The sequence below is a fragment of the Biomphalaria glabrata genome, chromosome 1 (assembly GCF_947242115.1).
Source record: "Biomphalaria glabrata chromosome 1, xgBioGlab47.1, whole genome shotgun sequence".
NCBI lineage: Eukaryota > Metazoa > Mollusca > Gastropoda > Planorbidae > Biomphalaria > Biomphalaria glabrata.
Window position 1 is genome coordinate 2,564,702 of NC_074711.1, and position 25,065 is coordinate 2,589,766.

The 25,065-nt window shown below is 35.7% G+C and overlaps 2 protein-coding genes and 1 non-coding gene across 4 annotated transcripts; 1 reads left to right on the top strand and 2 right to left on the bottom strand.

The window, feature by feature from the left end:
* Positions 1-870: 870 nt before the first annotated feature.
* LOC106062691 (sodium/potassium/calcium exchanger Nckx30C-like) lies at positions 871-11,198 on the bottom strand. Its single transcript, XM_013221002.2, has 5 exons — positions 10,275-11,198; positions 6,610-6,741; positions 4,161-4,280; positions 2,179-2,315; positions 871-1,424 (listed from the first exon to the last, which is right to left on the bottom strand). Exons 1-5 carry the CDS (start codon positions 11,118-11,120, stop codon positions 1,169-1,171), a joined length of 1,491 nt encoding a protein of 496 aa, XP_013076456.2. The 5' UTR covers positions 11,121-11,198; the 3' UTR covers positions 871-1,168.
* Positions 11,199-14,507: 3,309 nt separating this feature from the next.
* On the bottom strand, positions 14,508-14,579 carry Trnah-gug (transfer RNA histidin (anticodon GUG)). The gene has a single exon. It is a non-coding gene; the product is annotated as a tRNA-His (tRNA).
* A 287-nt stretch (positions 14,580-14,866) lies between these two features.
* LOC106062682 (sideroflexin-1-like) lies at positions 14,867-24,672 on the top strand. Of its 2 annotated transcripts, none has more exons than XM_056006712.1 (10): positions 14,867-14,939; positions 17,209-17,383; positions 17,673-17,843; positions 18,450-18,548; positions 18,675-18,750; positions 19,150-19,235; positions 20,258-20,385; positions 21,603-21,702; positions 22,300-22,347; positions 22,647-24,672. In XM_056006712.1, exons 2-10 carry the CDS (start codon positions 17,223-17,225, stop codon positions 22,741-22,743), a joined length of 966 nt encoding a protein of 321 aa, XP_055862687.1. In that variant the 5' UTR covers positions 14,867-14,939; positions 17,209-17,222; the 3' UTR covers positions 22,744-24,672. The 2 variants fall into 2 exon arrangements, with proteins under 2 accessions (XP_055862687.1, XP_055862618.1); XM_056006643.1 differs by lacking the exon at positions 14,867-14,939 and adding an exon at positions 15,149-15,338.
* Positions 24,673-25,065: the final 393 nt, after the last annotated feature.

The window sequence follows — 25,065 nt, forward strand, 5'->3', positions numbered from 1 at the left end:
AAATAAACTGCGGAAAAGTACATTTTCTTTTCTTTTTTTTTTTCAACCAATTAACCATTCTTTGCTAGTATTTTTGTGTACAAATATTAATTGACTTAATCATCCAGACAAACCAATCACAAAGTAACGTTTAAATAAGATGCACTACATCGATGCATGGTTATCTCTAAAAGTTAATAATCTTCTTTGAAGTTGTCATTACACAAATGACTCAAACATGAAAGTAGGCCTATACAAGCGCTCAGTATCTGTAATAATGATTTCTAAATATTATAATTTAGTACATTTAGATATGGAACACTATTCAGATTCATAACAGAGAATACAAAGCAAGACAATTTTTCTTTGTTAACACTGTGATGGTCCCAGGTTCAAACCCTGCCCGCTGCCATTCCCCGTCATTCTGCTGGAGGTTTGGACTAGGAAGAAAACATCCAAAACATGTAAAATATTTTACAAAAGAAAACATTTTACAACATGGACATTATTATATTCACACATACTACAGGGTGGGGCATAAAGCTCTCCCACATTTGGATGGGGCACTCTATGGGGTGTAGCGGCAGTAGAGAGGTGGAATAGGTTTCATTCGTTAACCTACACTCTACCATTTTCAATCATTATAACATTTTTTCTTTCTTTTTCACGAGCCATCATGCAGTGGACAGGTGAAGATCGCGACTTTGTTTGAACCATATAATGAAGACAACCGATCTGTAATAGCGACGCTTTGCACTCAGTCGAAATGTAGTTGTACCAGACGAGTAAACAATTTTGAAAACCCATTAAATATGATTAAAACAAAACCTGTTTCTTTTTTTTTTTTAAGCTTTTCAAAAATATAAGCATTAATTTCTATGTAGCTGGGTTCTTTTGATAGGTTCGTTTGAAATGAGTGAGGACTTTATGCCCCACCATGCATAAGATAAATGTTCAAGTGGCTAGATAAAGAAAATATTTCTTTAGAAGTATGAAATAATCCATCAACATTTATTTATCGTCAACATAATTACATTGTTACACTGAAAACATTTTTACATTCCAATGACATCCCATACTTTAGTTACATCTTTTTTTTTTACTTCACACACATTTTCTAATTTCAAATAAAACCTAGAAAAACACAGGTCTTAATAAGTCAAGTCTAGCTTTCTGCACATTCTAACTATCACTTAATATCAGATTGCGGACAGTCTAGGATAGAATACTCCAACAAAACAGCTATGGTGATGAAAGCGGCATACAAGAGAAGCATAGAGATCCCTAAGAATCTACACATCTTCCAGCCTGACAACGCGATGCACATGACCACGGCAATCAACATGGCGAACAGCAGAAATATTGAGCAGATCAGACCTTTGCTGCTAACTTTATAGGGGGCGCCTTTGTTTACTGCACTGTAAAGTAACCACGGTACAGGAAGGCTGGATTTGGAAAAATCAAGATGTAGATTAAGGTTGAGAATCGCCTTAAGTTTAAACATTAGTTTTAATCCAGATCAATTGAAACAACCTATCCCGTTATATTTTACACATATAAATGTCTAAATAATTTTGCGTACATTACCTAAACCAGTGTAATGTATTAACCACACAAAGTAACCCTTTCTAGTGTTATGGGGTACAATAAAAGTGATCAGGCAGATGATGTAAAGGTCATCTGTTTCTGTGGCCCAAGGTTATTGAGCGTGTCGTGTGGTCAGGGTCAGCATAACCTCCAAATAATGTCAGGTACCCATTACAGCTGGGTGGACTCAGGGGTGCCCCAATCAGATGCCCGCGATTTAAAAATCACAATCTTCACCAGGATTCAAACCCGGCACTATCTAGTTTTGGAAGCGCCTGTGTTACGGTACAGTGACTTCCTATTAATATGTTATAGTCGGTTTCTGTTGACCCAAAGTGAAACTTACCCAATCCGGGAAGTGGGGCTATCTACGAAGATCTGATTTATGAATTTGTGAACATGCACTATTTACATTAGATTTTTACCAAATATTTAAATTTTTACTACCTTTACTATTTTAACTGTGAATAGACCTTGATTTTTAATGATATGACTGTATAGAATCTGGCCCTTGTTGTTTAGAGAGAGAGAGGGATCCTTAGGGGACTGCAGGCACGACATGGCCTAAATTGTGCCGATGTGCCTCAAATCAAAAATCAAATCAAAACTTACCCAACTGTTATATCGAAAAGATTGCTGCCCACTGAACTAGACAAGGCCATGTCACCAAAACCTTTTCTGGCCACAATGACGCTTGTGATGAGATCAGGAACACTGGTGCCAGCAGCCAGGACAGTCAGACCCATCACCTGGATACAGATAAAACTTATTAAGTTAAAAACAATGGTGCCAAAAAAATGTCTGTTTAGTGTAACCAGACCTAAGCTTGAAGTCGGAGATACAATTTATTGAATGTAATATTCCATGACAAGATTTCACATGGAATGAATGAAAGTGAGTGAGCAATATTAGAAGGTCTGAGAACAGTGGCGGAGCTAGGGATTAGGGGCTCGGGGGGAATTGACCTCTTTAGGGGCCCCCGCATTCTGGCATTCGACATCATGACAGAAGATAATGGCGTAATATTTAATGTAAAAACACATTTCGGACACTCATTTGGGGACCCGGGGGATTTTCATATTTGAACCTAGCTGCGCCACTGTCTGAGAGTTACAAGTCCCAGAAAGTGTCATAGAGTCGATAGGAAGTCAGCCGTGAAACGGATGAAGAAGTTAATAACTCTTAGTCAGAATTGTATTAGGCTAAATATCAAAGTTTGTCGCTGATGTGATTTGAAGTTTATAGTATCTTAACCTACAGTTAGAATTATTTATCAAGTCAGAATTGTATTAAATATCAAAGTTGGTCGCTGATGTGATTTGAAGTTTATAGTATCTTAACTTAGAATTATTTATCAAGTCAGAATTGTTTTAAATATCAAAGTTGGTCGCTGCTGTGATTTGAAGTTTATAGTATCTTAACCAACAGTTAGAATTATTTATCAAGTCAGAATTGTTTTAAATATCAAAGTTGGTTGCTGATGTGATTTGAAGTTTATAGTATCTTAACCTACAGTTAGAATTATTTATCAAGTCAGAATTGTTTTAAATATCAAAGTTGGTCTCTGATGTGATTTCAAGTTAATGTTATAGTTGTATGTATCTTAATCTACTGTTAATTTGTATTTGACATGATGTTGATTTTACGTTGGATATACACATGTATTCCTCATAATTGTGGACTATATCAAGCTGTTCTTATAATTATATGATTTATTTGTTCTTATGTTAGCTAATAGTTTTTGAATCCCATTTTTGTGTATACCGGTGTCTACATTTCGGAGAAAGCTGATGCAAAGAATTGTTTAATGTACACATATTACTAATATACCGTAAGTACACCACAAAGGAGAGAAATCGGTAAATTAAATATAGCGAACATAGGAACTGTCCTGACCAGGGTACGAACCATAAACCCTCCGATTCAGCAACTAACAACACAATACCAAGTGAATTCGACCATCCAGTTTCATCGGCTGCACTTGCCACCCCGAGGTCAATGCCATGGTCACATGACTCACACAGTCCCGACCCCAGCTCGCCCCCCTCCTTTATTTCGTTACGCAGTATTTAATTTATCCTTTTATCTCATAAAAATTTGGTCACTAGTGCTACCATTATATAGATAATATGTTACTGGCTTCCTTCATCTCGTAAAGCACTTTTGCATGAGAATGTGGAGCCTTAGTCTCGAGAGACATTCCCGTCCACATGTAACATTGTTTCATCACTTAGTTTCACACTTCTATATATTTTAAAGTACAGCATAGTATCGTATTGACTTTAAAATACCTTACATACAAATAAAGTCACCAATTCAATCATGGCTCAATCCTCCACAAGGGGACTAATTTAACGTATACCACCACATCTGTCAAGTAAGATTTCTTTCCTTTGTTCAATACCAAACCAAATAATTAATTGCCAATAGTTATTTAGTTAATTGGTTAGTTTTTTATATTGATATTTGTTTTGTCAGGTCCAAGAAATAATTGTCCAAAATTTCAACTCGATCCGAGATTGGGTGTGAAAGAAATAAGGTGAACAAACTTTTTACAAGACAGAGCTGAGCTAATATACGTTTTGTCAACTCACCTCATCTGGTATACCTATGGTAGCCCCAGACACGGTTGCCCACCACACCATGTTGTAAGAATAGAAAGCAATCCATACGATGCTGCCCGTGAATGTCCACACGAAGTAGATGCGCCTTTCCTGGGGGGAACAACGTTTGCGTTAGAAGTTCTATAAGTTATTCTGATTCAACAAGACCAAATCTTTGTCAGAAATTGTATTCTTTAAATTAAAAGTAGCTTAATCCTTTAGCTAACACAAGCCATAGTATTTCTTCTTCGTTCTCATTTTTATGTTGGAGTGTTCATATGACTAGACCAATGGCAATACATGAGATGAACTGCGCAGTGGTTTCCAAATCAGGGAGCTCTCCATATAGTTTTCTTTCTATTGGGGTGTTTTGGGGCCTGTGTCTTATACGGGCTTCTTGGTAAAGAGAGCAGTTTTGGAGGACATGGTCGGCATTCTCTGGCGACACTCCACATGGGCAGACCTCACTGGTTCCAAATTTGAGCTTCCGGTACATGTGCTGTCGCATTCTGTTGTGTCCGGTCCTAAGTCGAAATATTTAGCGTTAATGTTGTCGGGATAGCTTATAGTAAACGTCATCTTTCTTGTGATAACAATGTAACAAAACTCTGGTTTCGTAATAAGGAGAAACAACATACTGCTGACAGACCTACAAAAATGTGACGTGAAATCGGCTTAGTATTTTTTATTTATTTCTTACTAGCACAACCAATGCCTTAAAGCAGGGGTTCTCAACCTGTGGATCGCGACCCATTTAGAGGTCGATTGACGATTTGCCAGGGGTCGCCTAAGACCATCGAAAATATGGATTGTTTTTGTCTATTCTTCTACTGCTGTGTGGATGGGGGTCGCCGCAGAGTGGGGATTGTAAAAAGGGGTCGCCGAGCTTAAAAGGTTGAGAACCGCTGCGGCTTAAAGTATCTCCGAGGAAAAAAAAACTCATTTGGAACGTATTCAAAATTTTGTGACTTGTACGTTGCAAACGTTTTGTCTGGGTGTTACAGTTGTATAAATGATCTTATTATAAGAAGCATATATTACGGAATGGAGAACAACTGAAGCCACAACAAAAAAAAAAAATACAGACCTTCATCAACAGATGCCTGAGATCCTAAAAATACACTGGTATGACAAAGTAGAAAACACCAAACTGTGGGAGATGTGTGGACAGAAAAATATAGAGGCGCAGATCTTAGAGAGGAAGTGGAGATGGATTGGTCACACTCTTAGAAAAGATACCAGAAACAGAGCTAGGCAGGCCTTAGAGTGAAACCCCCAGGAAACAAGACGCAGAGGAAGACCAAAAAGAACATGGCGACGCAGTGTACTTGAAGAAGCAGAGAGGACCGGGAAGAGCTGGGACACCATCAAAAAGCTAGCAAGAGACCGTGGAGAGTGGCGTGTTTTTGTCGAGGCCCTATGTTCCGTGAGGAACTCAAAGGAGTGATGATGATATATTACAGAAGATTATTACGTGCTAAGTATATCCATGTGTTGGTACAGCTAGTCGTGTGTTATAGTGCCTCTATTTTTTTGTGTCTGGGTATTTTATTAGATAAAGTCTCAGTTGTATTTGTAATTTATCGTTTAATAATATCAAATATACAATGTCATGTTTCAACATTTCCTATGTTGCACGATCAAACAGTTAAATAGCCTACACCAGTGATGCCCAAAATACGGCCCGCGGGCCACATTCGGCCCGCGAAGTTGTTTCACCCGGCCCGCCGAAACGTCGGCATAAAGTGTAGAAAATCCCCTCCACCATTTCCAAAAAAAAAAAAAAAAAAAAATTGGGCCCTCATTTTTTTATCGAATGTACCATGACCTTTAATATTTCTGAATTGAGAAAAGTGACAGGATCTTTATTTATAGAACATTATGATAAGCCAACATGTTGGTTTATAAATAAATAAAATAAATTATAGCGCTACTTTCATGCTTATAGCATGCATAGATTTGTGGACCAGTTGGGGGGGGGGTATCTGGGAGAAGGTTTTTCCGTGCTGCCTTGAGTCTCTCAGTAAACACAACTCTGCCCGAGTCGGGTGTCGAACCTCGAGCCCCCTTCATAGGTGGCCAAAGCTAAGCTCACTTAGCCTCTCGACCACGCTTTCATGTTTAAAAAGAAAGTAAAGCTGTTTAAAAAACAACAACATATAAACGGCATTACGAAACAAATATGGCGGCATTCTTGATTTGAGCGGCGAATAAAAGATTGTTAAACTACGGGGACTAGATCCACGGATTACGAATCAAATAGTTTCAAGTTAATTTCATTTCGTTTTTTGTATCTTTTCGTTGATGTGGCCCGCGACACGAGTGTTGGAAATGAAAATGGCCCGCACGACGATTAAGGCATCACTGGCCTACACACAATGAGAACTGTAAATGCTATAAAGCATATTCTGTTTATTAGAAACTGTTGTATCATACTTACTGGTCGTCTGACGTCTGGTAAGCTGAGGGCCAAAGGGAAGACGATTGGCGCAAAAAAGAGATACATCAACCTCTTACTCAGAGTCGGTGGCCAGCTCAAGTCCAGTGGTACTTTCTCTTCAAATTCTTCCAACTAGAACAGGGGTCGTGGACATGCAAATGAAATAGAGTTCAGGAATAAATTACTGACAGACAATGAAGTTTGAGTGGGAGTGAGTGGCAGCTATGTTCAAGTCCACACAATTGAATTTTTTTTTTTTTTTTTTTTTTTTTTTAGACTTAAAAGGGTTTTAACTGATGGAATAAATGTAATAGGCTCTGTCAGTGCTTTTTATAAAAAAAAGTGCCGGTACTCAGTGACGGATTGCCTACCTTTTAACTACTAATAAATTAATAATTATAAAATACAAAAAAAAAGTAATATTTTTCTTCACATTGAAAAAGGTGTCGGTACGCGATACCGGGGGGGGGGGGGTACCGTCACAAAGAAAAGGACTGGGCTTTGTCTTGTAGTTGTATGACGGTTGTCTGTTTTCAACAAATTACTCAGAAATCTCTTGTACGGGCGTATTTAGCGGCGTTTAAAAACTACTAAGAACAAAACATAGCACAATAACAAGACTAAGGTCTAATGCATGAAGGCCACAGTCGAGTCCGTAATACGATGTTGTCACCTTGACGTTCTAACACCATCTGAATAATATTAACACCAACATGCTAAAACCCCACCATCCGTGACGTCATGAAATGCTACGTTCAAAGTCAGTCCACTATGGTGCGTCTCTATACTAAGTGACTAAGTGCCTAACATAAAGAGGTGGGTGTGAGGAGTCTTCATTGTATAAAGGGAGGCTCCTCTCAGACTGTTCTACGGGAGGAGACAAAAAAGAAACGATGTTTTACACTTCAAGTTTAAAGCTGCAACTAACTGGCCAAAGAAGAGTGTGCCTGTAAAGGGAGAGCACTAAATTGTGGAGTGGGGTATCATTTTCGAACGGTTCCATGGAGAAAATGAAGCAAAGCTGCTTTTTTTTCCTGAAGGGTTTCTATAATTCACGGGCCAGTGTGTGTGTGTGTGTGTGTTTGGGTATAAGCATTATAATGCAAGCCATTCCATTGGTCGATGGCAAAAAAAAAAAGGTTGTTAGTTAGGTTGTTATCTGCCTCATTTGTAGAACGACTATATTTCATTGCATCACTTTTTAATGGTGACTGTACAACCTTTTTCTGGCGAGGCATTGTTATCCATGTAGGCCTACAAGTAGCCTAAATGTGACATTTTCTTTGGTGGTAGAGAAACCAGCTTTCTTTGTCCCCATCTCTTTCCACATACTGTAGTGCGGTCCAGGGCTATCTTAAAACTTGTAGAAGTTACTTCAACAGAAAAGATAGACCTAATTACGCATTTCATGTATCATGCTTCTTAATCAGTAATCTAAAACTCTGCTATATCGTTGGTTTTTCTGGCTGATTCAGGCAACCCACTCCATGCTCTAATATGGAAAAAAGGAGCACGAATTTGTTCTAGTATATGAAATGTGCTGTTTTCTTTGTGTCTTTCGGAGTAGCCAAATGAAATGGAGTAAAATATACAGAGAATTGAAGCTGTTTTGTTTGTAAATGTTTTCTATGTTTCGGATGTTCCTTCAGAGTTGAAGATAATTTACTTCCTAGTCCAAACCTCCCCGCAGGACGACGGGGGATCGGATCGGGCAGGGTTTGAACCCGGGATCATCGATAATTCCGAACGATAGTCTAGCACGCAAACCGCACAACCAGGTGTGCAATATAATGTTAATTAATTGATTTAAAAGCTAGACTTTAAAATGAAACAAATCTGAAACATCGAACTGTGCTATAGATTAGACAATAAAATACAATTGGGAAATGAATATAACTCAATAAAATAACTGGATGATGGCTTTGTGTGTAGCCTAATAGTGTGGACAGGGGAGGTAATCTCGTATGGTGGCGGGATAACAAAGGGGCCAAAAAAAAATATTAAAAAATTGTAAAGGCATCCATACATTCTTTGTGACATTCATTATAACGCTAGACTTTGCGACATTCATTTTAAAGCTAGATTTTGCAACCAATAACAGTGAACAGAAATAGTGAAAGTAAGTTGTGGCTGTTAATTGTCCATTTAACAATTATTACACATAAATATGAAAGTTGCATGCCCCGCACAATTAATTACAGAGCATCCATACTTGTGTAATAAAGCTATACTACCAAATAATAATATGATAATTGATATATAAACTATAAAAAAAAATCTTTTTCATAGACTAAAAATAGACATAAAGAATTGCAGAAATGCAAGGATAGATTTTATCAGTGACAAATTATAAATAGCTCGCCTTTTTGGTGTATCCGGTACAGAAAATATAGGTGTTGATAGGTGTCTCAAGTCTTAAAGAAAGAAAGACAGTGTGTCTCAAGTCTTAAAGAAAGAAAGACAGTGTGTCTCAAGTCTTAAAGAAAGAAAGACAGTGTGTCTCAAGTCTTAAAGAAAGAAAGACAGTGTGTCTCAAGTCTTAAAGAAAGAAAGACAGTGTGTCTCAAGTCTTAAAGAAAGAAAGACAGTGTGTCTCAAGTCTTAAAGAAAGAAAGACAGTGTGTCTCAAGTCTTAAAGAAAGAAAGACAGTGTGCCTTAAGTCTTCAAGAAAGACAATTTGTCTTAAGCATTCAAGAAAGACAATTTGTTTTAAGTCTTCAAGAAAGACAGTGTGCCTTAAGTCTTCAAGAAAGACAATTTGTCTTAAGCATTCAAGAAAGACAATTTGTTTTAAGTCTTCAAGAAAGACAGTGTGCCTTAAGTCTTCAAGAAAGACAATTTGTCATAAGTCTTCAAGAAAGACAGTGTGCCTTAAGTCTTCAAGAAAGACAGTGTGCCTTAAGTCTTCAAGAAAGACAAATTGTCTTAAGTCTTCAAGAAAGACAGTGTGTCTTAAGTCTTCAAGAAAGACAGTGTGTCTTAAGTCTTCAAGAAAGACAGTGTGTCTTAAGTCGTCAAGAAAGACAGTGTGCCTTAAGTCTTCACAACTCTGCTCGTGTCTAATCACAATTAAAAATTCCTGGCTAACATCGAGGTTCGAGCGCAAGCCGTTAGTAGATATCAAATCTAGTCAAGCCACTCAGCCACACGTTATAAAAATTTGCAATTAATAATCATGCGATGGCACAAGATATCAAATATTGCAATAATCATGCGATGGAACACTTTAAATAATTTTGCAATTATCATGCGATGGAACATGCTATAAACTATTGCAATAATCATGCGATGGAACATCACATCAAACATTTCAATAACCATGCGAGGGGATATAATTTTTTTTTTAAATCAAGCAATTCTAGCAATAATCATAAGTCAGTTATACAAATTAACATACTGCGAATACAAGCTAATTTTACAATAGCTATTGTTCTAAAACAGCGGTTCTCAACCTTTTAAGCTCGGCGACCCCTTTTTACAATCCCTCACTCTGCCGCGACCCCCCCCCCTCACACACACACATACAGCAATATTTTCGATGGTCATAGGCGACCCCTGGCAAATCTTCACTCGACCCCCAAAGGGGTCGCGATCCACAGGTTGAGAACCCCTGTTCTAAAAGAACTGAACAACCGCACCCTATCACCGATATCCTGATACTCACGTCTGCAGCCTTTGTTTCTTCATTCGAGCCGTTATCGCCTGCTGCCTCAACAGTGTTGACTCGTTGCCGTGTGCACAGTCCTAGACACGCCTTGCACCTTTCCTCCAGACACACGTTCCATTTCATGAAGAGCCCGTAGCAGATGTAGCAGACAAAGAGCACCAGCGACTCCCACCACTGGATCTTCTCGTCCTTGAAGAACACGATCAGGATGATCAAGCACGTGGTATAGAAGGTCACGTCGCGGAACAGGGGCCACCAGGTCAAGGTCAGGAGCGTCTTGCTGCAAAGCGCGCACATGCCAATGACGAATAAGATGTTGAACACCGCGGAGCCGACGATGGTCCCGATGCCGACGTCGCTCTGAGATATGAACACGCCGATGAGGCTGGTGAAGAGCTCAGGGGCGGAGCCGCCTGCCGCCATAAAAGTGGCACCTGCCACATCCTCGGAGACCCCTAGTTTTTCAGTGATGACATCCAGGGAAGGAACAAAGAACTCGTCACACACAACGGCCAGGGCAACGAACATGTAGATCATGCCAAATATATGGAAGACAACCGCGCCCTGCTTGCGTTGCTCGTCCGTGAAAAGATCTGTTGGGTAGGAAGAGGAGCTACCGTTCTCACTCAAAAGTCGCCTCCCTGACCAAGAGGAGATGTGGACACCTCTCCGCCCAGCATCTACATGCTTAATGTAACTGTCAGAAGACATGGGAGAGGCGGTGAACTGTAGTAACTTGAAGCCGAAAACATAGAAGTAGCCAACGGAGAAGACGCCGAGAACGAAAACAAGTCTGCGGCCACGTGACCTGGGCGACAGGTACTTCGTTAGTTGAAAGCTCATAATTCATTTGCTGGTACTTTTGTCATTCTTATTTGATCCGTGACGTCAGATTTGGGCAAAAGTAATTAAATTGCCGTAAGAGATCTGATAACATAAACGCAAGTTTTAGCAACAATAAATTAAACAGATCTTTGATGATAACTTATACATTTAAAATGAAAAGTATTTAGACTACTAATAAAAGAGATATTGCTTTATTGTACTTAGCTCGAGCAGCCTTCCATCAGCTGAAGAACACCAGAGGGATCTAGGGAAAAAAGCACCACCACCAAGATCAGGCTCTTTAACACTATTGTTAAACCAATACTACTTTATGGAGCAGAGACCTGGAGAACCACAATGAAAAAAAATCCAGTTATTCATCAATACCTGCCTGAGGAGGATACTTATGATCCAGACAAGATCTCGAATGAGGAACTGTGGCAAAGAACAAAGCAGCAGCCCATTGAAGTAGATATCCTTCCGATACGCTGGAAATGGATAGATCACACCCTTCGCAAGCCTGCATCCAACATAACAAGGCAAGCCAAGCAGATGGGCCAGACATGGGGACAGTTTCTTTAAAAAAAAAAAAGATCAACTTGTAATGGGAAGTGGGCTAATAATGGGTGAAGGAATATGACCAGACAGACAGACAGACGGAGAGACTTGAAATAAACTATTAGTGAGAACGCGCTTAAAACTCAGCAAAAGCGGGGTAGGGGTAGGGTAATATAACTGGATGACAGAAAGCCGGAAAGGGAGAGAACTCTAATGAAAACTAGAAAGTAACATAATATATTATTCATGGTCCTTTTATATATCAATTTTTTTATTTCATAGTACACTCCCCATGATTTGTAAAATTAAAAAAAGATGATTACATCATCAAATCGAATGGGCCTCATTAAACAAACAACATTTAAACTGTCGCGTGCTATAGCCATTGTGTATTACGTAATTTGTATAGAAGAGATAGAGAATCACGTGGCTAAATGTTGTCAGTTTACGATTGGTGAATGGGGTCCATTGACGCTGTGTATCAATATAATAACTCAAACTATTGGCCATATACGGATTCGAATCTCTAGATAAAAACGCTTATTCAAATCAATGAATCTAAGCATTAATTTAAATCCTTAAATCAAAACACTGATTTAGATCACTAGATTCAAACGCTAATTCAAATCACTGAATAAAAATACTGATTCAAATGACTGGATCAAGACAAAAAAGCACAGATTCAAAATCACTGAATGGAAACGCTGATTCAAATCACTAGAAAATAAAAGATTTCACATTTCATTGAATTAAATAAATTTTCTTATCTTATATCTTATATAATACAGACGTTACTTCAAAAAAGAAGATGATTATATACTTCCTACGCGTCATGCATTCTTGTAATGTATGCTACCGTCCCTAAGAAAAATTAATTGAGCTTAGATTTTTTCATGTATTTTTAATTATTTGAATCAACGTCTTCAAATGGTTAACAAAAAATTAATTTAAAGAATACATTTATAGGGTGCTAGAAATAAACTCGTTTTTTAATCTAAAAAAAACCCAAACAAAACGTAATAGAATACGAGCCACAGGCTGGGTCTCACAAAAGTTCCAACAAGTCAGAAAAAAACAATATTTGTAAGTTTAATTCACAGACTGATTCTTGGTTAAAATCTTGAATCATTGGAAGGGCTACAACCGGGTCCCAAGTAGGACAGGGGATGATGAATAATTCTAAGGCATAATTTACTAATTGTGTGCCGTGCGTCGGAAGGGGTAATCCATTAAGAAAGTGCCAATTTATTGTGTCCGTATAGTGATTGGATTACTTCTGGCAGCTAAAGGTCAAAAGTCAATGGACGATCTCACTGTACTCTGCTGCGATCGTCTGATGATACACTGAGAAAGATCTATTGGTACCCGGGGGGGGGGGGGATGCAGTGTAGGGGCTTTGATTTCTGTAGTCCATAAAAGATTTTGTTGTTACCCAGCGCTTTGTTATGAAATAGAAAAGTATCACTATAATCTTGTAATGTGGATAGTACAAGATGTTGCAAACGTTTGAATGGTCATTAGAAGTTGACTCATTTAGATAGGCCTACCTAGGGTCAAGCATAACAAAACATGGAGGATCAATAAAAAGAGATAAAAACCCGTTTAATCTTAGCATCTTCTGCCTTATCTTATCTTATCTTATCTTATATAATACAGACGTTGCTTCAAAAAAAGAAGATGATTACGTCCTACGCGTCATGCATCCAGTCATGCATATTAACCAATGACTTAAATTCTGCCAAGTCACTGCCAAAAGCAAACTGGTCCACAAAATGAGATTTGACCATTACTAATTATAGTAATTTAATAAAACAACCCATTAAAAACTTGTCTACGAGTGGTCATTGAACAATGAAGTAACATCTTGTAAGACTTCAAAAAAAAATAATAAAAGTGCGTTGCCTTCAGAGATTTAAACAAATTTGGTAAAATTTGATTCATGCTGGTCTTCAGCTTATATTTAATTTAATTTAAAAAAGAATATAGGATATAACGAATTTCCAAGACCAAATAGAAGTGTTAGTTTTTATTTATGAAATTACAATGTATAGTTTTACTGAAAACGTTTGTCCTCAGTATGAAGCCCCCCACCACTTGATGCCCCGTGCGGCCCGCACCACCCTCACATTGCTAGCTACGCCACTGGATCATCATTCCAGTAATACATATTAATTGTTTTCTTTAATTGGGTATAAAATTACATTATTTTTTATTCTTCAACTCACTACAGTTAGCAATCAGTTTAAAAACAAAATGTTGATGAATTTGCAAAAAATGCATTACAAGTTAAGCATGGGGTCTACCGAAAACCAAAACCAGAAAACCTGGCAAGGGGTCTACAAGACAAAAAAAAGTTTGAGAACCACTGCTCTAGATCTAATAATAATAATAATAATAATCTTTATTATCCGTATGGAAATTTGTCTTACAATTTGTGCATTACACCAAACAAAAAACATTATAACTATAAGAAACCAAAGTGTACATTCACACCAGACTCACTCATAGTTTACATGTGACAAAGTCTATACCAGATTGTTCTTATTTAATCATATACTAATTAAATTTTGAACGTAAAAAACTAGGCCTACTTGTATCTTAAGACAAAATTGTAATGATGACTGAACATTACAGTAGGCTTACTAATTATAAAAATTGTATATAGATCTAGCACTGTTAACAAAGATATCGGTGATATGAGAACATTACATTTTTTTAAAATGCAAATAATAATAAACATTTTATTTATTATAAAGCGCGGGAAACAAAGTAAAGATTTTTTTTTTTAAATTATAGAAACTAAAAAAAAAAATAAGCTGGCTTGGCAGTGCGAGACAGTCACAGCTCTGCCGTGACCAGGATTCGAACCTGGGTTGTCGCGGCCACAACGCGAAGTACTAACCACTATACGATCACGGCCAGCGCGCCAGCTGTCGTATGAGTCGGCTGTAAACAAGATATTTCTAAGCCCCATTGAAAAAAAACAACAATAAAAATGTTTTTGATTTTATGTTTCTATTATAGATCTGTTTACTTAAATTTAACTGTAAAAATATAAGTAAAAACTTTTGTTTTTTTTTTAACCTATATAGGCCAAAAAAAAAAAAGATTGATCTAGGCATCTACCCTTGCCCTTTGTTTGGATTGGGGAAATTTTAAAAGCTATTTATAACTAACTCAGATCCCATTGATCTGTCTATGACTATGGATATAGATCAAGAAAGGGCCTAAAAAAAACTCAATATCTAGATGTATCGCCAATGTTGTTTGGGATATTGGGTGGGTGATTTAAAGAAAACTAAATATTATTTTATGCCCAAATATTTTGATATATTTATTCAAATGCTGAAATAGATCTAAACCCGTCAACTTTTTTTTTTTTTTTGTAAGTCAGCTAGACCTAGATTTAGTTTCGATTATATGTGAAGAAGGAAAAAAAACACCACATAGCTCTTCAGTAAAAAAAAACAAAAATAAGCCCAGACTCTAAAGCTATATTTGCTTTCTACAGAACCGTGGCACTGTGACACATTTCAAAACAAACACACACAGTCACAGAAGACTGAGAAGGTCATGTGCTTGTGTATAAATTGTAAAAATAAATAGGAGTCTGGAGCATAGCGTTTATAGATCTACAAATACAAATCTTTCTGCATCAGCTTGTTTGGACTATTCTAGGTATAGAGTCTTAGACTTAGTACTCTTAAATTCAAAAAATTGACTTGATCTACAATCTAGTATCTTAGAGTATCTACTGCAAATGAATGTTCGGATTTGATTAAAATTAAATAACACATGACATTAGCAGATACTGAGATACTCAGATAGCAAAAGCACTAAACTTAGTCTTAGACTTAGAGTTTAGAGACACTTCACTGTCTTCAGGACAGAAGAATAACAATAACATGTAATGTATGCTATGAGTATGACTATACAGTATAATATGACTAGATTGACACATGAAATGTGAACCCTTAATTTTGAAGTAACATCTGTATTATATTATATAAAATAAGAAGATGTAGATCTAGATTCTAGATCTAATTTTTCTAGACATTCAAGTGCTTTTTATGTAGATTGTAGATTTATAATATAGAGTCTAGGCTAGATCTAGATGTAGTAATACTAGTAAAGTAATAGTCAAGATCAAGATGTAGTTAGTCAAATCTAGTGCATTGTGTCCCAAACTGGCCAAACTGTGTTCTGTGGAACCCTAGTATTTGCATGGGCTGAATAGGTGTTCCATGAACTACTGGAATTATAATTAAGTAGGCCACCACGTGAATATCCTCTCTAAAATTGAGCAAAGTGTTCCACTAAATACTCAGAATGTGGCGAAGTTTTCCATTCACAAAAAGTTTGGGAAACACTGGCCTAGTGGCATTATTATAGTACCATACATCTAGTGAAAATTAATTATTGGCCTGGCATAAATTAGGCATAATTGATAGTAAACTGTGGCTTAGCCTTATCATGCCTTATGGGAGTTTTTGGCTAGGATGTAGATCTTGAATCTAGTAATTTGCAACATTCAGATCCACTAAAAGAATCTAGATCTAAATATTGCAAATTAAGCAAGGCAGTGATGGATAGGCAAATTTGTTTGTAGCCTTGGGTAGTTTAGCACATTAAGAGACACTCATAATGCAATCTCTTCTGGAATTCCATAGTGCCCTCAAACCGTGTGTAAATGTTTTATTTCTAGAAAAAGATTGTCATAAATAATAAGTTTTGCAGTAACACCATCACTGGCCTCCTCAATCTGCTGTCACTGGTTAGATCTTTGCATGAGATGTAGAGCAAACCGGAAATGCCTCTTTTGTTTGTTTTGTTTTTACATGTTTCAGCTGTGCCTTCAGAGTTGAGGGATAATCTACTTCCTAGTCTAAACCTCCCGCAGGACGATAGGGATGGCAGTGGGCATGGTGTGAACTCGGGAGATGACCAAAGATAAAGACAGTCCAGCATGCATACTGCATGACCTGGCAGCCATTTTTCTCTTAAAATCAAACCATTCAAATCTTTTTGTAGTTGTCATACCTTTAAAATTGTGCATTTCCAGTAGATCAATGTGCTGGTTTTGTGGAATTGCTTTATACTCCAGTGTTGTTTGACATCTATTTTGATTTTAATCTCTATTATATTTTGTCAGTCCATTCAACTAAGAAGTATTCTTAGATAAAAACTATATAAATGTATTTAAACTTTTTTAACTTAGAGAGAGGTGAAATTAGCTTCTACCGTAATATATGTGTGTGCTTTGATTTCTCGTTATTGTCGATCTCTCATTTGGATTCAAATCTTCCATTTATTTCGTGATGCTCTCTACATTTCATCCCCTGCAACTATGAAGTTATCTCTTATTGTCCTGCGGTAGTTATGGGTTAATTAGTTAATAGAAAATAATTTTCTTTCACCTTTCTAGAAAGACAAAATATGACTACGATAATAAAAAAGAAAATGTTTTCTGTTCAGTTGTCATTAAAGCATAAATAACTCATTAAATGTTAACAAAACTGAATTTTAAAACAATTTTTTTTTTTTAAAGGTGAGTAAAAAAAAATGTCAAAAGCCCAACTGAAAGTTAACATTGAAGAGCCTCGTTATGATCAGTCGACTTACTCTGGACGAGCCAAACATTTTTTCATCACAACAAACCCTCTGAATTTATTTGTTTCTGGGCAAGCTCTTGATGATGCAAAAGATATAGTTGAGCGCTACAGGTATTAAGATATAAGCTAGTTGATTTGAATTTGACTGAAGTAAAACTGTTGACAAATGTTATTGAAATGCAAGAAATTATACTGTTTAGCAGATATTAACTAAGAAACACAGAAGGAAAAAATGAGAACAATTATCTAATTTATATTTAGGTGAATAACAAGATTATCTTAAGTGATAAAATATCAAAATTTAATTTTCTCTTCTTCGCTAAGTGTGTGTTTTAAAGCTTTATTATTGCATCGAATTTCATCTTTAACAAATGTAAAAATTAAACTAATTTGCTTGCAGGAAAGGTGAACTTGTACCTGGTCTGACTGAAGATAAATTATGGCAGGCCAAGCATCTTTACGACTCAGCATTTCACCCAGACACCAAAGAAAAGATGATACTCATTGGGAGAATGTCAGCACAAGTCCCTATGAATATGACCATTACTGGTTGCATGATGACCTTTTATAAGTAAGTAAGGGCTTCAACTCACACGCTGTGTGTAGATACCATCTTCCGCTGGGAAGGAATTATTACAAAGATTTAAAATAATAGTTTCCTTTTTTTTTTTTTTTAAATGCAACTGAAATCATGAATAATGTCTTTGAAAATGTACACTTTACTGACTTAGCTAATTTTAATTGATTTGTTAGAAAAAAATATTAAAAAATAAACACGATTATTCTTGTCAAAACCCAACAATGCCATATAAATACACTCAATATTGGTTTAACTATTGAGGCATTCAATTTTGAGCTAAAATTGATTGATACATATCACATGGAGGTGTACCATATTGAAATAACTACCAAAATATATCATTTTGACTTAAAATTTGGACCTAATAAAGTGGCTCAGGGTTGTAAAATATATATTTCCAATTATCTATATAGATTTGATGTCTTTATTAAATTTTTTATTCTTCTTAAAAATATAGTAATAATTGAACATGCTTTCTTATTAAACCAGTCATGCGTAGAAAAAATATTTATTTTGTATCACACTTATGCTTAATGGCAAAAAGTTAAACCTTAGCAATTCAGAGTTAAAAAAATAAATCTAAGTATTCTATTTCAGGTCTACACCAGCTGTCATTTTCTGGCAGTGGTTTAACCAAACATTTAATGCAGTTGTGAATTATACAAATCGTAGCGGGGACTCTCCAATCTCTCCACAGTAAGATTTTGTTTTCACCTCTAGTTTTCTTTATAGCAAAATGTTTCATCAGTCGATTCAACCGAACAATTTTGATAACAATGGTACACCATAGATATCTTTCATTTTGTGTATTTCTCTGTTTAGGCGATTGGGCGTGTCCTATGTAATGGCCACGGGTGGCGCTATCACCACGGCGATGACACTCAACAACATGGTCCAAGTAAGGATTTCCATTTTTTTCTAAAAATCTTTGCCTTGCAAGACAACCAGGCATTCTGCATTGTAGGTCATGAAAAAAAAAAGCACGGTGAAAAATAATTCTTACACTCATAAATCTAAAAAAAAAAGTTTCCCTCAATACTAGTCAGCCACTACAAGAGGAAGTGAGCAATATTAAAGGAGTCATTTCAATGTGTTTCCTCATCATGTGTTTTGACCAATTTTTATTTCCCTACTTTCTTTTGTCGTACCTAAACAATACCGATTCTAAACAATCTTCACTTATATTGTTACATGATTTGTACATAAACGTGATTGTATTTAGAGTGAAATAATTGATTAGCTTGTTAATTGTTATTGATGAGATTTATATAATGTGATGTTTTTATGTTTTTTTTAGAAATTCCCTCCAATAATTGGTCGTTTCGTGCCATTTGCTGCAGTGGCAGCTGCTAACTGCATTAATATACCTTGCATGAGGAGCAGGTGAGTGTTTCCAAGTTAAGTTAGGTTAATTAGGACACAAGTTTAATTATTGACATACACATTTAAATCATTGAGTTCCTTTGCTATAATGTACAGTCTGTTTCCATTCAATTAAATTGATCAATTCAAATAGAATGATGTGCAGAGTAGTGTAATTGTGTCCTTTGTAATAACTAAGTTAAACACATACGCATTTAAATCATTTAGTTCCTTTGCTATTATGTACAGTCTGTTTCCATTCATTTAAATTGATCAATTCAAATAGAATGAGGTGCAGTGTAGTTGTGTCCTTTGTAATAACTAAGTTAAACAGAAAGCCCCAAGAATATAATTACATTATAAGATCTGCACAATAAGAATGGTGCTCCAGGCCTCACAAGTTATCCTCCCATCTGTCAAATCATTGATACTTCATTATCTGTCCTTTATCTGTTGTACCATTGGGGTACCAATTATTATCTGTTGACTATCTTTCTCTATTCCCTTCTGATGTTTGCCAAGATTAGTTTTTGATAGAAAGACCTATTCATTCCTCAGTGATGACCTTCCATTGCTTCTTTCCTCATCCTCCCTCTTCCATTTCCCTCAGAAAGGTCTTTGTGAGCCCTGAGGACCTCATAACATGGCCATACAGCCTTACCTTACAGTCGTCAGAAGGTCCTCATGTGGCCCATGCGGCCTCTAATACTGCACTTCACTATTCAAACATGGGAATTATTCTATGGAACTCATACATTGCAGCGCAAACAAAAGCATACTTTAATCCCATTCACAACATTTAGCACATTTAATATTTAAAAATGAAATTATCAGTTACTTTCTCCTACACAATGTTGTAATCTAAAAAATACAAATGAAATTAAATATTGTAGTAGTTGTTTTGAAAAGACATTCCGTAAAAGATGAACAGAATAGAGTGTTCCATTCAGTGGGGTAATGGACTGGAGTAAAGTATTAGTGATAAAATAAAGTACTATTTAGATGCAGAACATATACCTGTGTTGTATGTGCTTTCTCCAAAGGGAAATTACTCATGGGATACCTATTATGGATGAAAATGGCAACAGGCTTGGTGAATCAACCCGTGCTGCAACCAGTGCCATAACTCAAGTAGTTATATCAAGAGTCTTCATGGCCATGCCTGGAATGTGTAAGTCAAACATGAAGGTGAATTCACTCTGGAACGCTCCAGTAATTTTATAATCCAGCCTTCAGGGTTTTATGGCAGAATGACCTTGATATTGTTGACAAGATCCCTTGTCTGTATTGTTCATGCGTCACTAAATGTTGACCCAGTTTCTGAATTTATCTGTGTACTGTTGGTACTAACTTATCAGTGGCTAGTGAAGTAATCTAAAAATAGAGCAGTAATGATGCACTCCCCTCTCCTTGTGTCTGACCACTTCATCTGATGTAAATGTCTGCCATATAGTTTGATTTCATTGTGCCCCCAAACACATATGGCGGAAATTTTATAGCCAAGCTGTTTAATTATCTCACTCCTTAATTCTTGGAATCGAAGACATTGCCATTATTTGAAATTTATTTTTTAGCTCTTTGAAGTGACACACAGATTCATCTGACACACACATGCACTAGTCTGTTTTTGTTTAATGGATAAAACAAAATGGAATACATCTCAGACACATGCGTCTGTAACAGTAACACATTATTATTTTTAAAGAATTTTAGTCTATATAAAGGTGCTCTTAAAAAATGGGATTTGGGGGGAATTTATAATTTCTGTTTTGAAAATGAAGATTGAGATGGAATAAAGTAGAGATATTCAGAGATAGCCCAAACTTTGAGTAGAGATATTCAAATACAACAGAGATAGCCCGAACTTTGAGTAGAGATATTCAAATACAACAGAGATAGCCCAAACTTTGAGTAGAGATATTCAAATACAACAGAGATAGCCCAAACTTTGAGTAGAGATATTTAAATACAACAGAGATAGCCCAAACTTTGAGTAGAGATATTCAAATACAACAGAGATAGCCCAAACTTTGAGTAGAGATATTCAAATACAACAGAGATAGCCCAAACTTTGAGTAGAGATATTCAAATACAACAGAGATAGTCCAAACTTTTTGAGTAGAGATATTCAAATACAACAGAGATAGTCCAAACTTTTTGAGTAGAGATATTCAAATACAACAGAGATAGCCCAAACTTTTTTAGTAGAGATAATTTGAAAAGTTTGCATTTGGATTTGATATTCCAGGGTAAACACAGTTAAAATATCACAGTTGATATGTCACTAGAAACAAGTTTGTAATAATTGTTTGTGTCCCATTGTAACAAACATGTGTTAGCCAATCAAGTGGAACATTGGTCTGATTAATATAATTGCTCTGATTTCAGTAATACCTCCATTTATCATGAACAGCCTTGAAAAGAAATCATTCATGCAGAGAATGCCCTGGTTGAATGCCCCCATTCAAGTGACAATTATTGGTGCAATGTAAGTTTTACCTGCTTGAAGGACAAAGAACTAGATCTAGGTTAAAAAAACAAGGGTTCTCAGTACACATATATGTTGTGTACTCCATACATGACCACTACCAACAGAAAACTCTTACTTCTTGAAATATGCACTTAAATCTCTTACTCCTAAAAATAAAATTGTGCACTTAAATCTCTTACTCCAAGAAATATATTTGTGCACTTAAATCTCTTACTCCAAGAAATATTTTTGTGCACTTAAATCTCTTACTCCTAGAAATATATTTGTGCACTTAAATCTCTTACTCCTAGAAATATAATTGTGCACTTAAATCTCTTACTCGAAGAAATTTGTGCACTTAAATCTCTTACTCCAAGAAATATATTTGTGCACTTAAATCTCTTACTCCAAGAAATATATTTGTGCACTTAAATCTCTTACCCCTAGAAATACATTTGTGCATTTAAATCTCTTACTCCTAGAAATTTGTGAACTTTTTTTAAAAATCCTTTAACTGTAACTAAAATACAATTAAAAAAATTTTCAGTGGGGATATCCTAATGAGATGTTTAGCATAGCATTCTTGTCAACACTTGCATTGTTTCTCTGTTCCAGGCTTGTGTTTGCCACCCCCCTGTGCTGTGCTTTGTTTCCACAGAAAAGGTAGGTCAGTCTGACCTAGTTCTGTACACTGAACTGGTGCAGTGATATGTTACTTACTCTTGTTTATTATGTTTTCTGTGAGATTAGGGTCACATCTTTCCTTTTTTTGTTTCCTAAGATGAACATACTTTGTACTGATTTTATTTTATAGTTAAAGCTTAAGATACAATCAATCGTAAAGTTTGTATTTGCTAGGTCATCTTGTTATGTCCTTGGCTCTTTCTTCCGTTATTCTTTTCCAACTCTGAAATTTTGTTTTGTAATGTGATGCCCTGATTCGATGTTTTTGTATTCTTCAGCTCAATAGCAGTTGCCAACTTGGAACCTGAAGTTAGAAAGAAAATTGAAGCCTTGCCCAACCCTCCTTCTGTAGTTTATTTCAACAAGGGACTTTAAGTAGTCAGACATTTAGATGACAGATTAATTAGTTAGATTGATAGTTTAAAAGAGACACTTTACAACCCAGTGTCCAGTAGGACAGATCGAAATGTTTGTGTTGGATATTTTGTTTTAGAGCGACGCTTTTATCAACTAGTGTCCAGTAGGACTAGATAGAAAAAATTTGTGTTAATTACATTCCTACGACCTTTTTTGTTGTCGAGAGGAGCTTGTTGTCATCCCACCTCATGATGTTTTGAGTCGGCAGAGTTTTCATTAAGAAAACTCTGCAAGTCTAACAGCATTATATATGTCTGTGAAGGATTGTTTCTTGTCATGTTTGAGTTGTTGATTTTAAGACTTTGTATTTGTCATACATTTAGTTTGTTTTATATGTAAAAAAATATGTCAAATACAATTTACATCTCTATGTATTAAAAATGTTATGACAATATTCGTATATTAACATTTATTCAAAATGCGATAATAAATAGTCAAATTATGTCTTTTTGCTAACATATTTTTCTACCGGTTGTTTCTGAATAATTGGATGTATAAAAAGAATTTCGGATGAAATTTAATAATGATGAAACCTTCACTTATACAATGTGTAAGCTCTTGGTGTGTAACACTGATTTTAGTGTTGTAATTTTTAGGAGTTGTGTTCTAGACAACACAAACATGATCTGAAAATAGTTTTATTCAAATGATGTCTTTAAATGAAACTGCTATCTTATTAAGCAGTGTTTGTACAATAGCTTGTCTTGTTTGATGGACTTTTCTATTTATATAATCTGATTTACATACACAGTTTATTCAGTATTTTTTTTTTTTTTTTTTAAAACCAGGGTAGATAAAAAAAAAATCTGGAAATTTTTGTTTAGATCTGGGCTAATTGTTTTAGTCTTAACACATGAGACTAAAGGATGTTGAATTGTAAACTATTTTCATTTTGCACATATAAAATGCAAAACTCTCTGGATTATTACTATGTTAATTGCTTACTAATTAATTATTAATGTTTTAGGGTTGTAAGGTTGGTTTGTTAAATTTATGTGAATCTTTTTCATTTATTTTGTAGATTTTACTTTCAAACAATTCATAGCAAAAAAAAAAAAAATGATATTTAGGTAATACATTGAAGGTTGTTTTTTTTTTGAATGTATAACCATCGTGTTCTTGTAACAATGTAACTTGTTGATTTGTTTTTGTGTGTATGTATAACCATCATGTTCTTGTAACAATGTATTTTGTTGATTTGTTTTTGAGCAATCATGTGACACTGTCTTTCTTTAAGGCAATTCTTTATTAACATATGATGTGTGCAAAGATATTCAATTTTCGTGTGTGTGTGTGTGGATTGCTCAGGAATTTCCAGTTTCTGTGTTAAACTTAGTGATTCATTATGAATCTTGCTCATTGCCAGTAGGCTAGACATGAAGACAGTAAACTTTAATCTGATACTAACACATGAACTTTTTGATACATTTTACAGTGACTGGAGTTTAATCATAAGTTCAGATTTACTTGTTACAAATCCTTAGAGTCTGTGGGCAATGTTAAAAATACAAACACGATCTATTTGTTCGGACTGCTACAACATTGTATACAACTAATACATGATTTTATTTTTACTTCCTGTGGCCAATGTTTGTGTATACAACTAATATATGATTATTATTTTTATTTTGCTGTGGCCAATGTTTGTTGAATGAAAGCATCTATTTGATCATGTCTTATCAAATGACCGATGTTATGACCTGAGATTAATTGTTTTATTATCTTCAGAGATTTGGTTTCTACTTTTTAAAAACTGTATTCTGTTTTCCTAATCCTATATTTACATGTTGTTGAATTGTTTAAATTGGTTGAAGGAATGCCATGTGTTATTCATAGCTCTATTCAGAATGTAAAAGAGTCATCACTAATAAAGTATCATTTAAATTACTTATTTTATCTTTTTTTTTTTTTTTTTTTTTTACTATATATTTGTTGAGCAGGATCTCCAGAATTATTATTTTTTAATAGGCCTCCTTCTGTCATAGAACAACTATGGTTCATCTCGAACACTTTTTTATGTGTCTATGTATCCCTATTTCGGAGGGACACTCCCATCCACATATATAGCAGGTTAAGGTGTCTTTCACTTTGGTGGTAGAGGAGCCGGCCATTTTTCCAGAAATTAGAGCAGACAGATATTGTGATCTCCAGTAGTGAAGTTTATTTTACATGTTTGGGATGTTTGAAGACTATTAGGTCTTCTCCAAAACCTTGTGTAAGGCAGCAGGCAGGGTTTAACCTGGGACCATCAAGACACATATTCAGACATTTTTTACAGCT

Bases quoted from the DNA above. Each gene is read 5' to 3' on its own strand.
- LOC106062691 (XM_013221002.2), bottom strand. From the start codon at position 11,120: ATGAGCTTTCAACTAACGAAGTACCTGTCGCCCAGGTCACGTGGCCGC. The intron at 4,281-6,609 runs GTAAGTATGATA...TGTTCCCCCCAG, and splicing joins TACCAGACGTCAGACGACCA to GAAAGGCGCATCTACTTCGT. The intron at 2,316-4,160 runs GTGAGTTGACAA...ATCTGTATCCAG, and splicing joins CCATAGGTATACCAGATGAG to GTGATGGGTCTGACTGTCCT.
- LOC106062682 (XM_056006712.1), top strand. From the start codon at position 17,223: ATGTCAAAAGCCCAACTGAAAGTTAACATTGAAGAGCCTCGTTATGAT. The intron at 17,844-18,449 runs GTAAGTAAGGGC...ATTCTATTTCAG, and splicing joins TGCATGATGACCTTTTATAA to GTCTACACCAGCTGTCATTT. The intron at 18,549-18,674 runs GTAAGATTTTGT...TTCTCTGTTTAG, and splicing joins GACTCTCCAATCTCTCCACA to GCGATTGGGCGTGTCCTATG.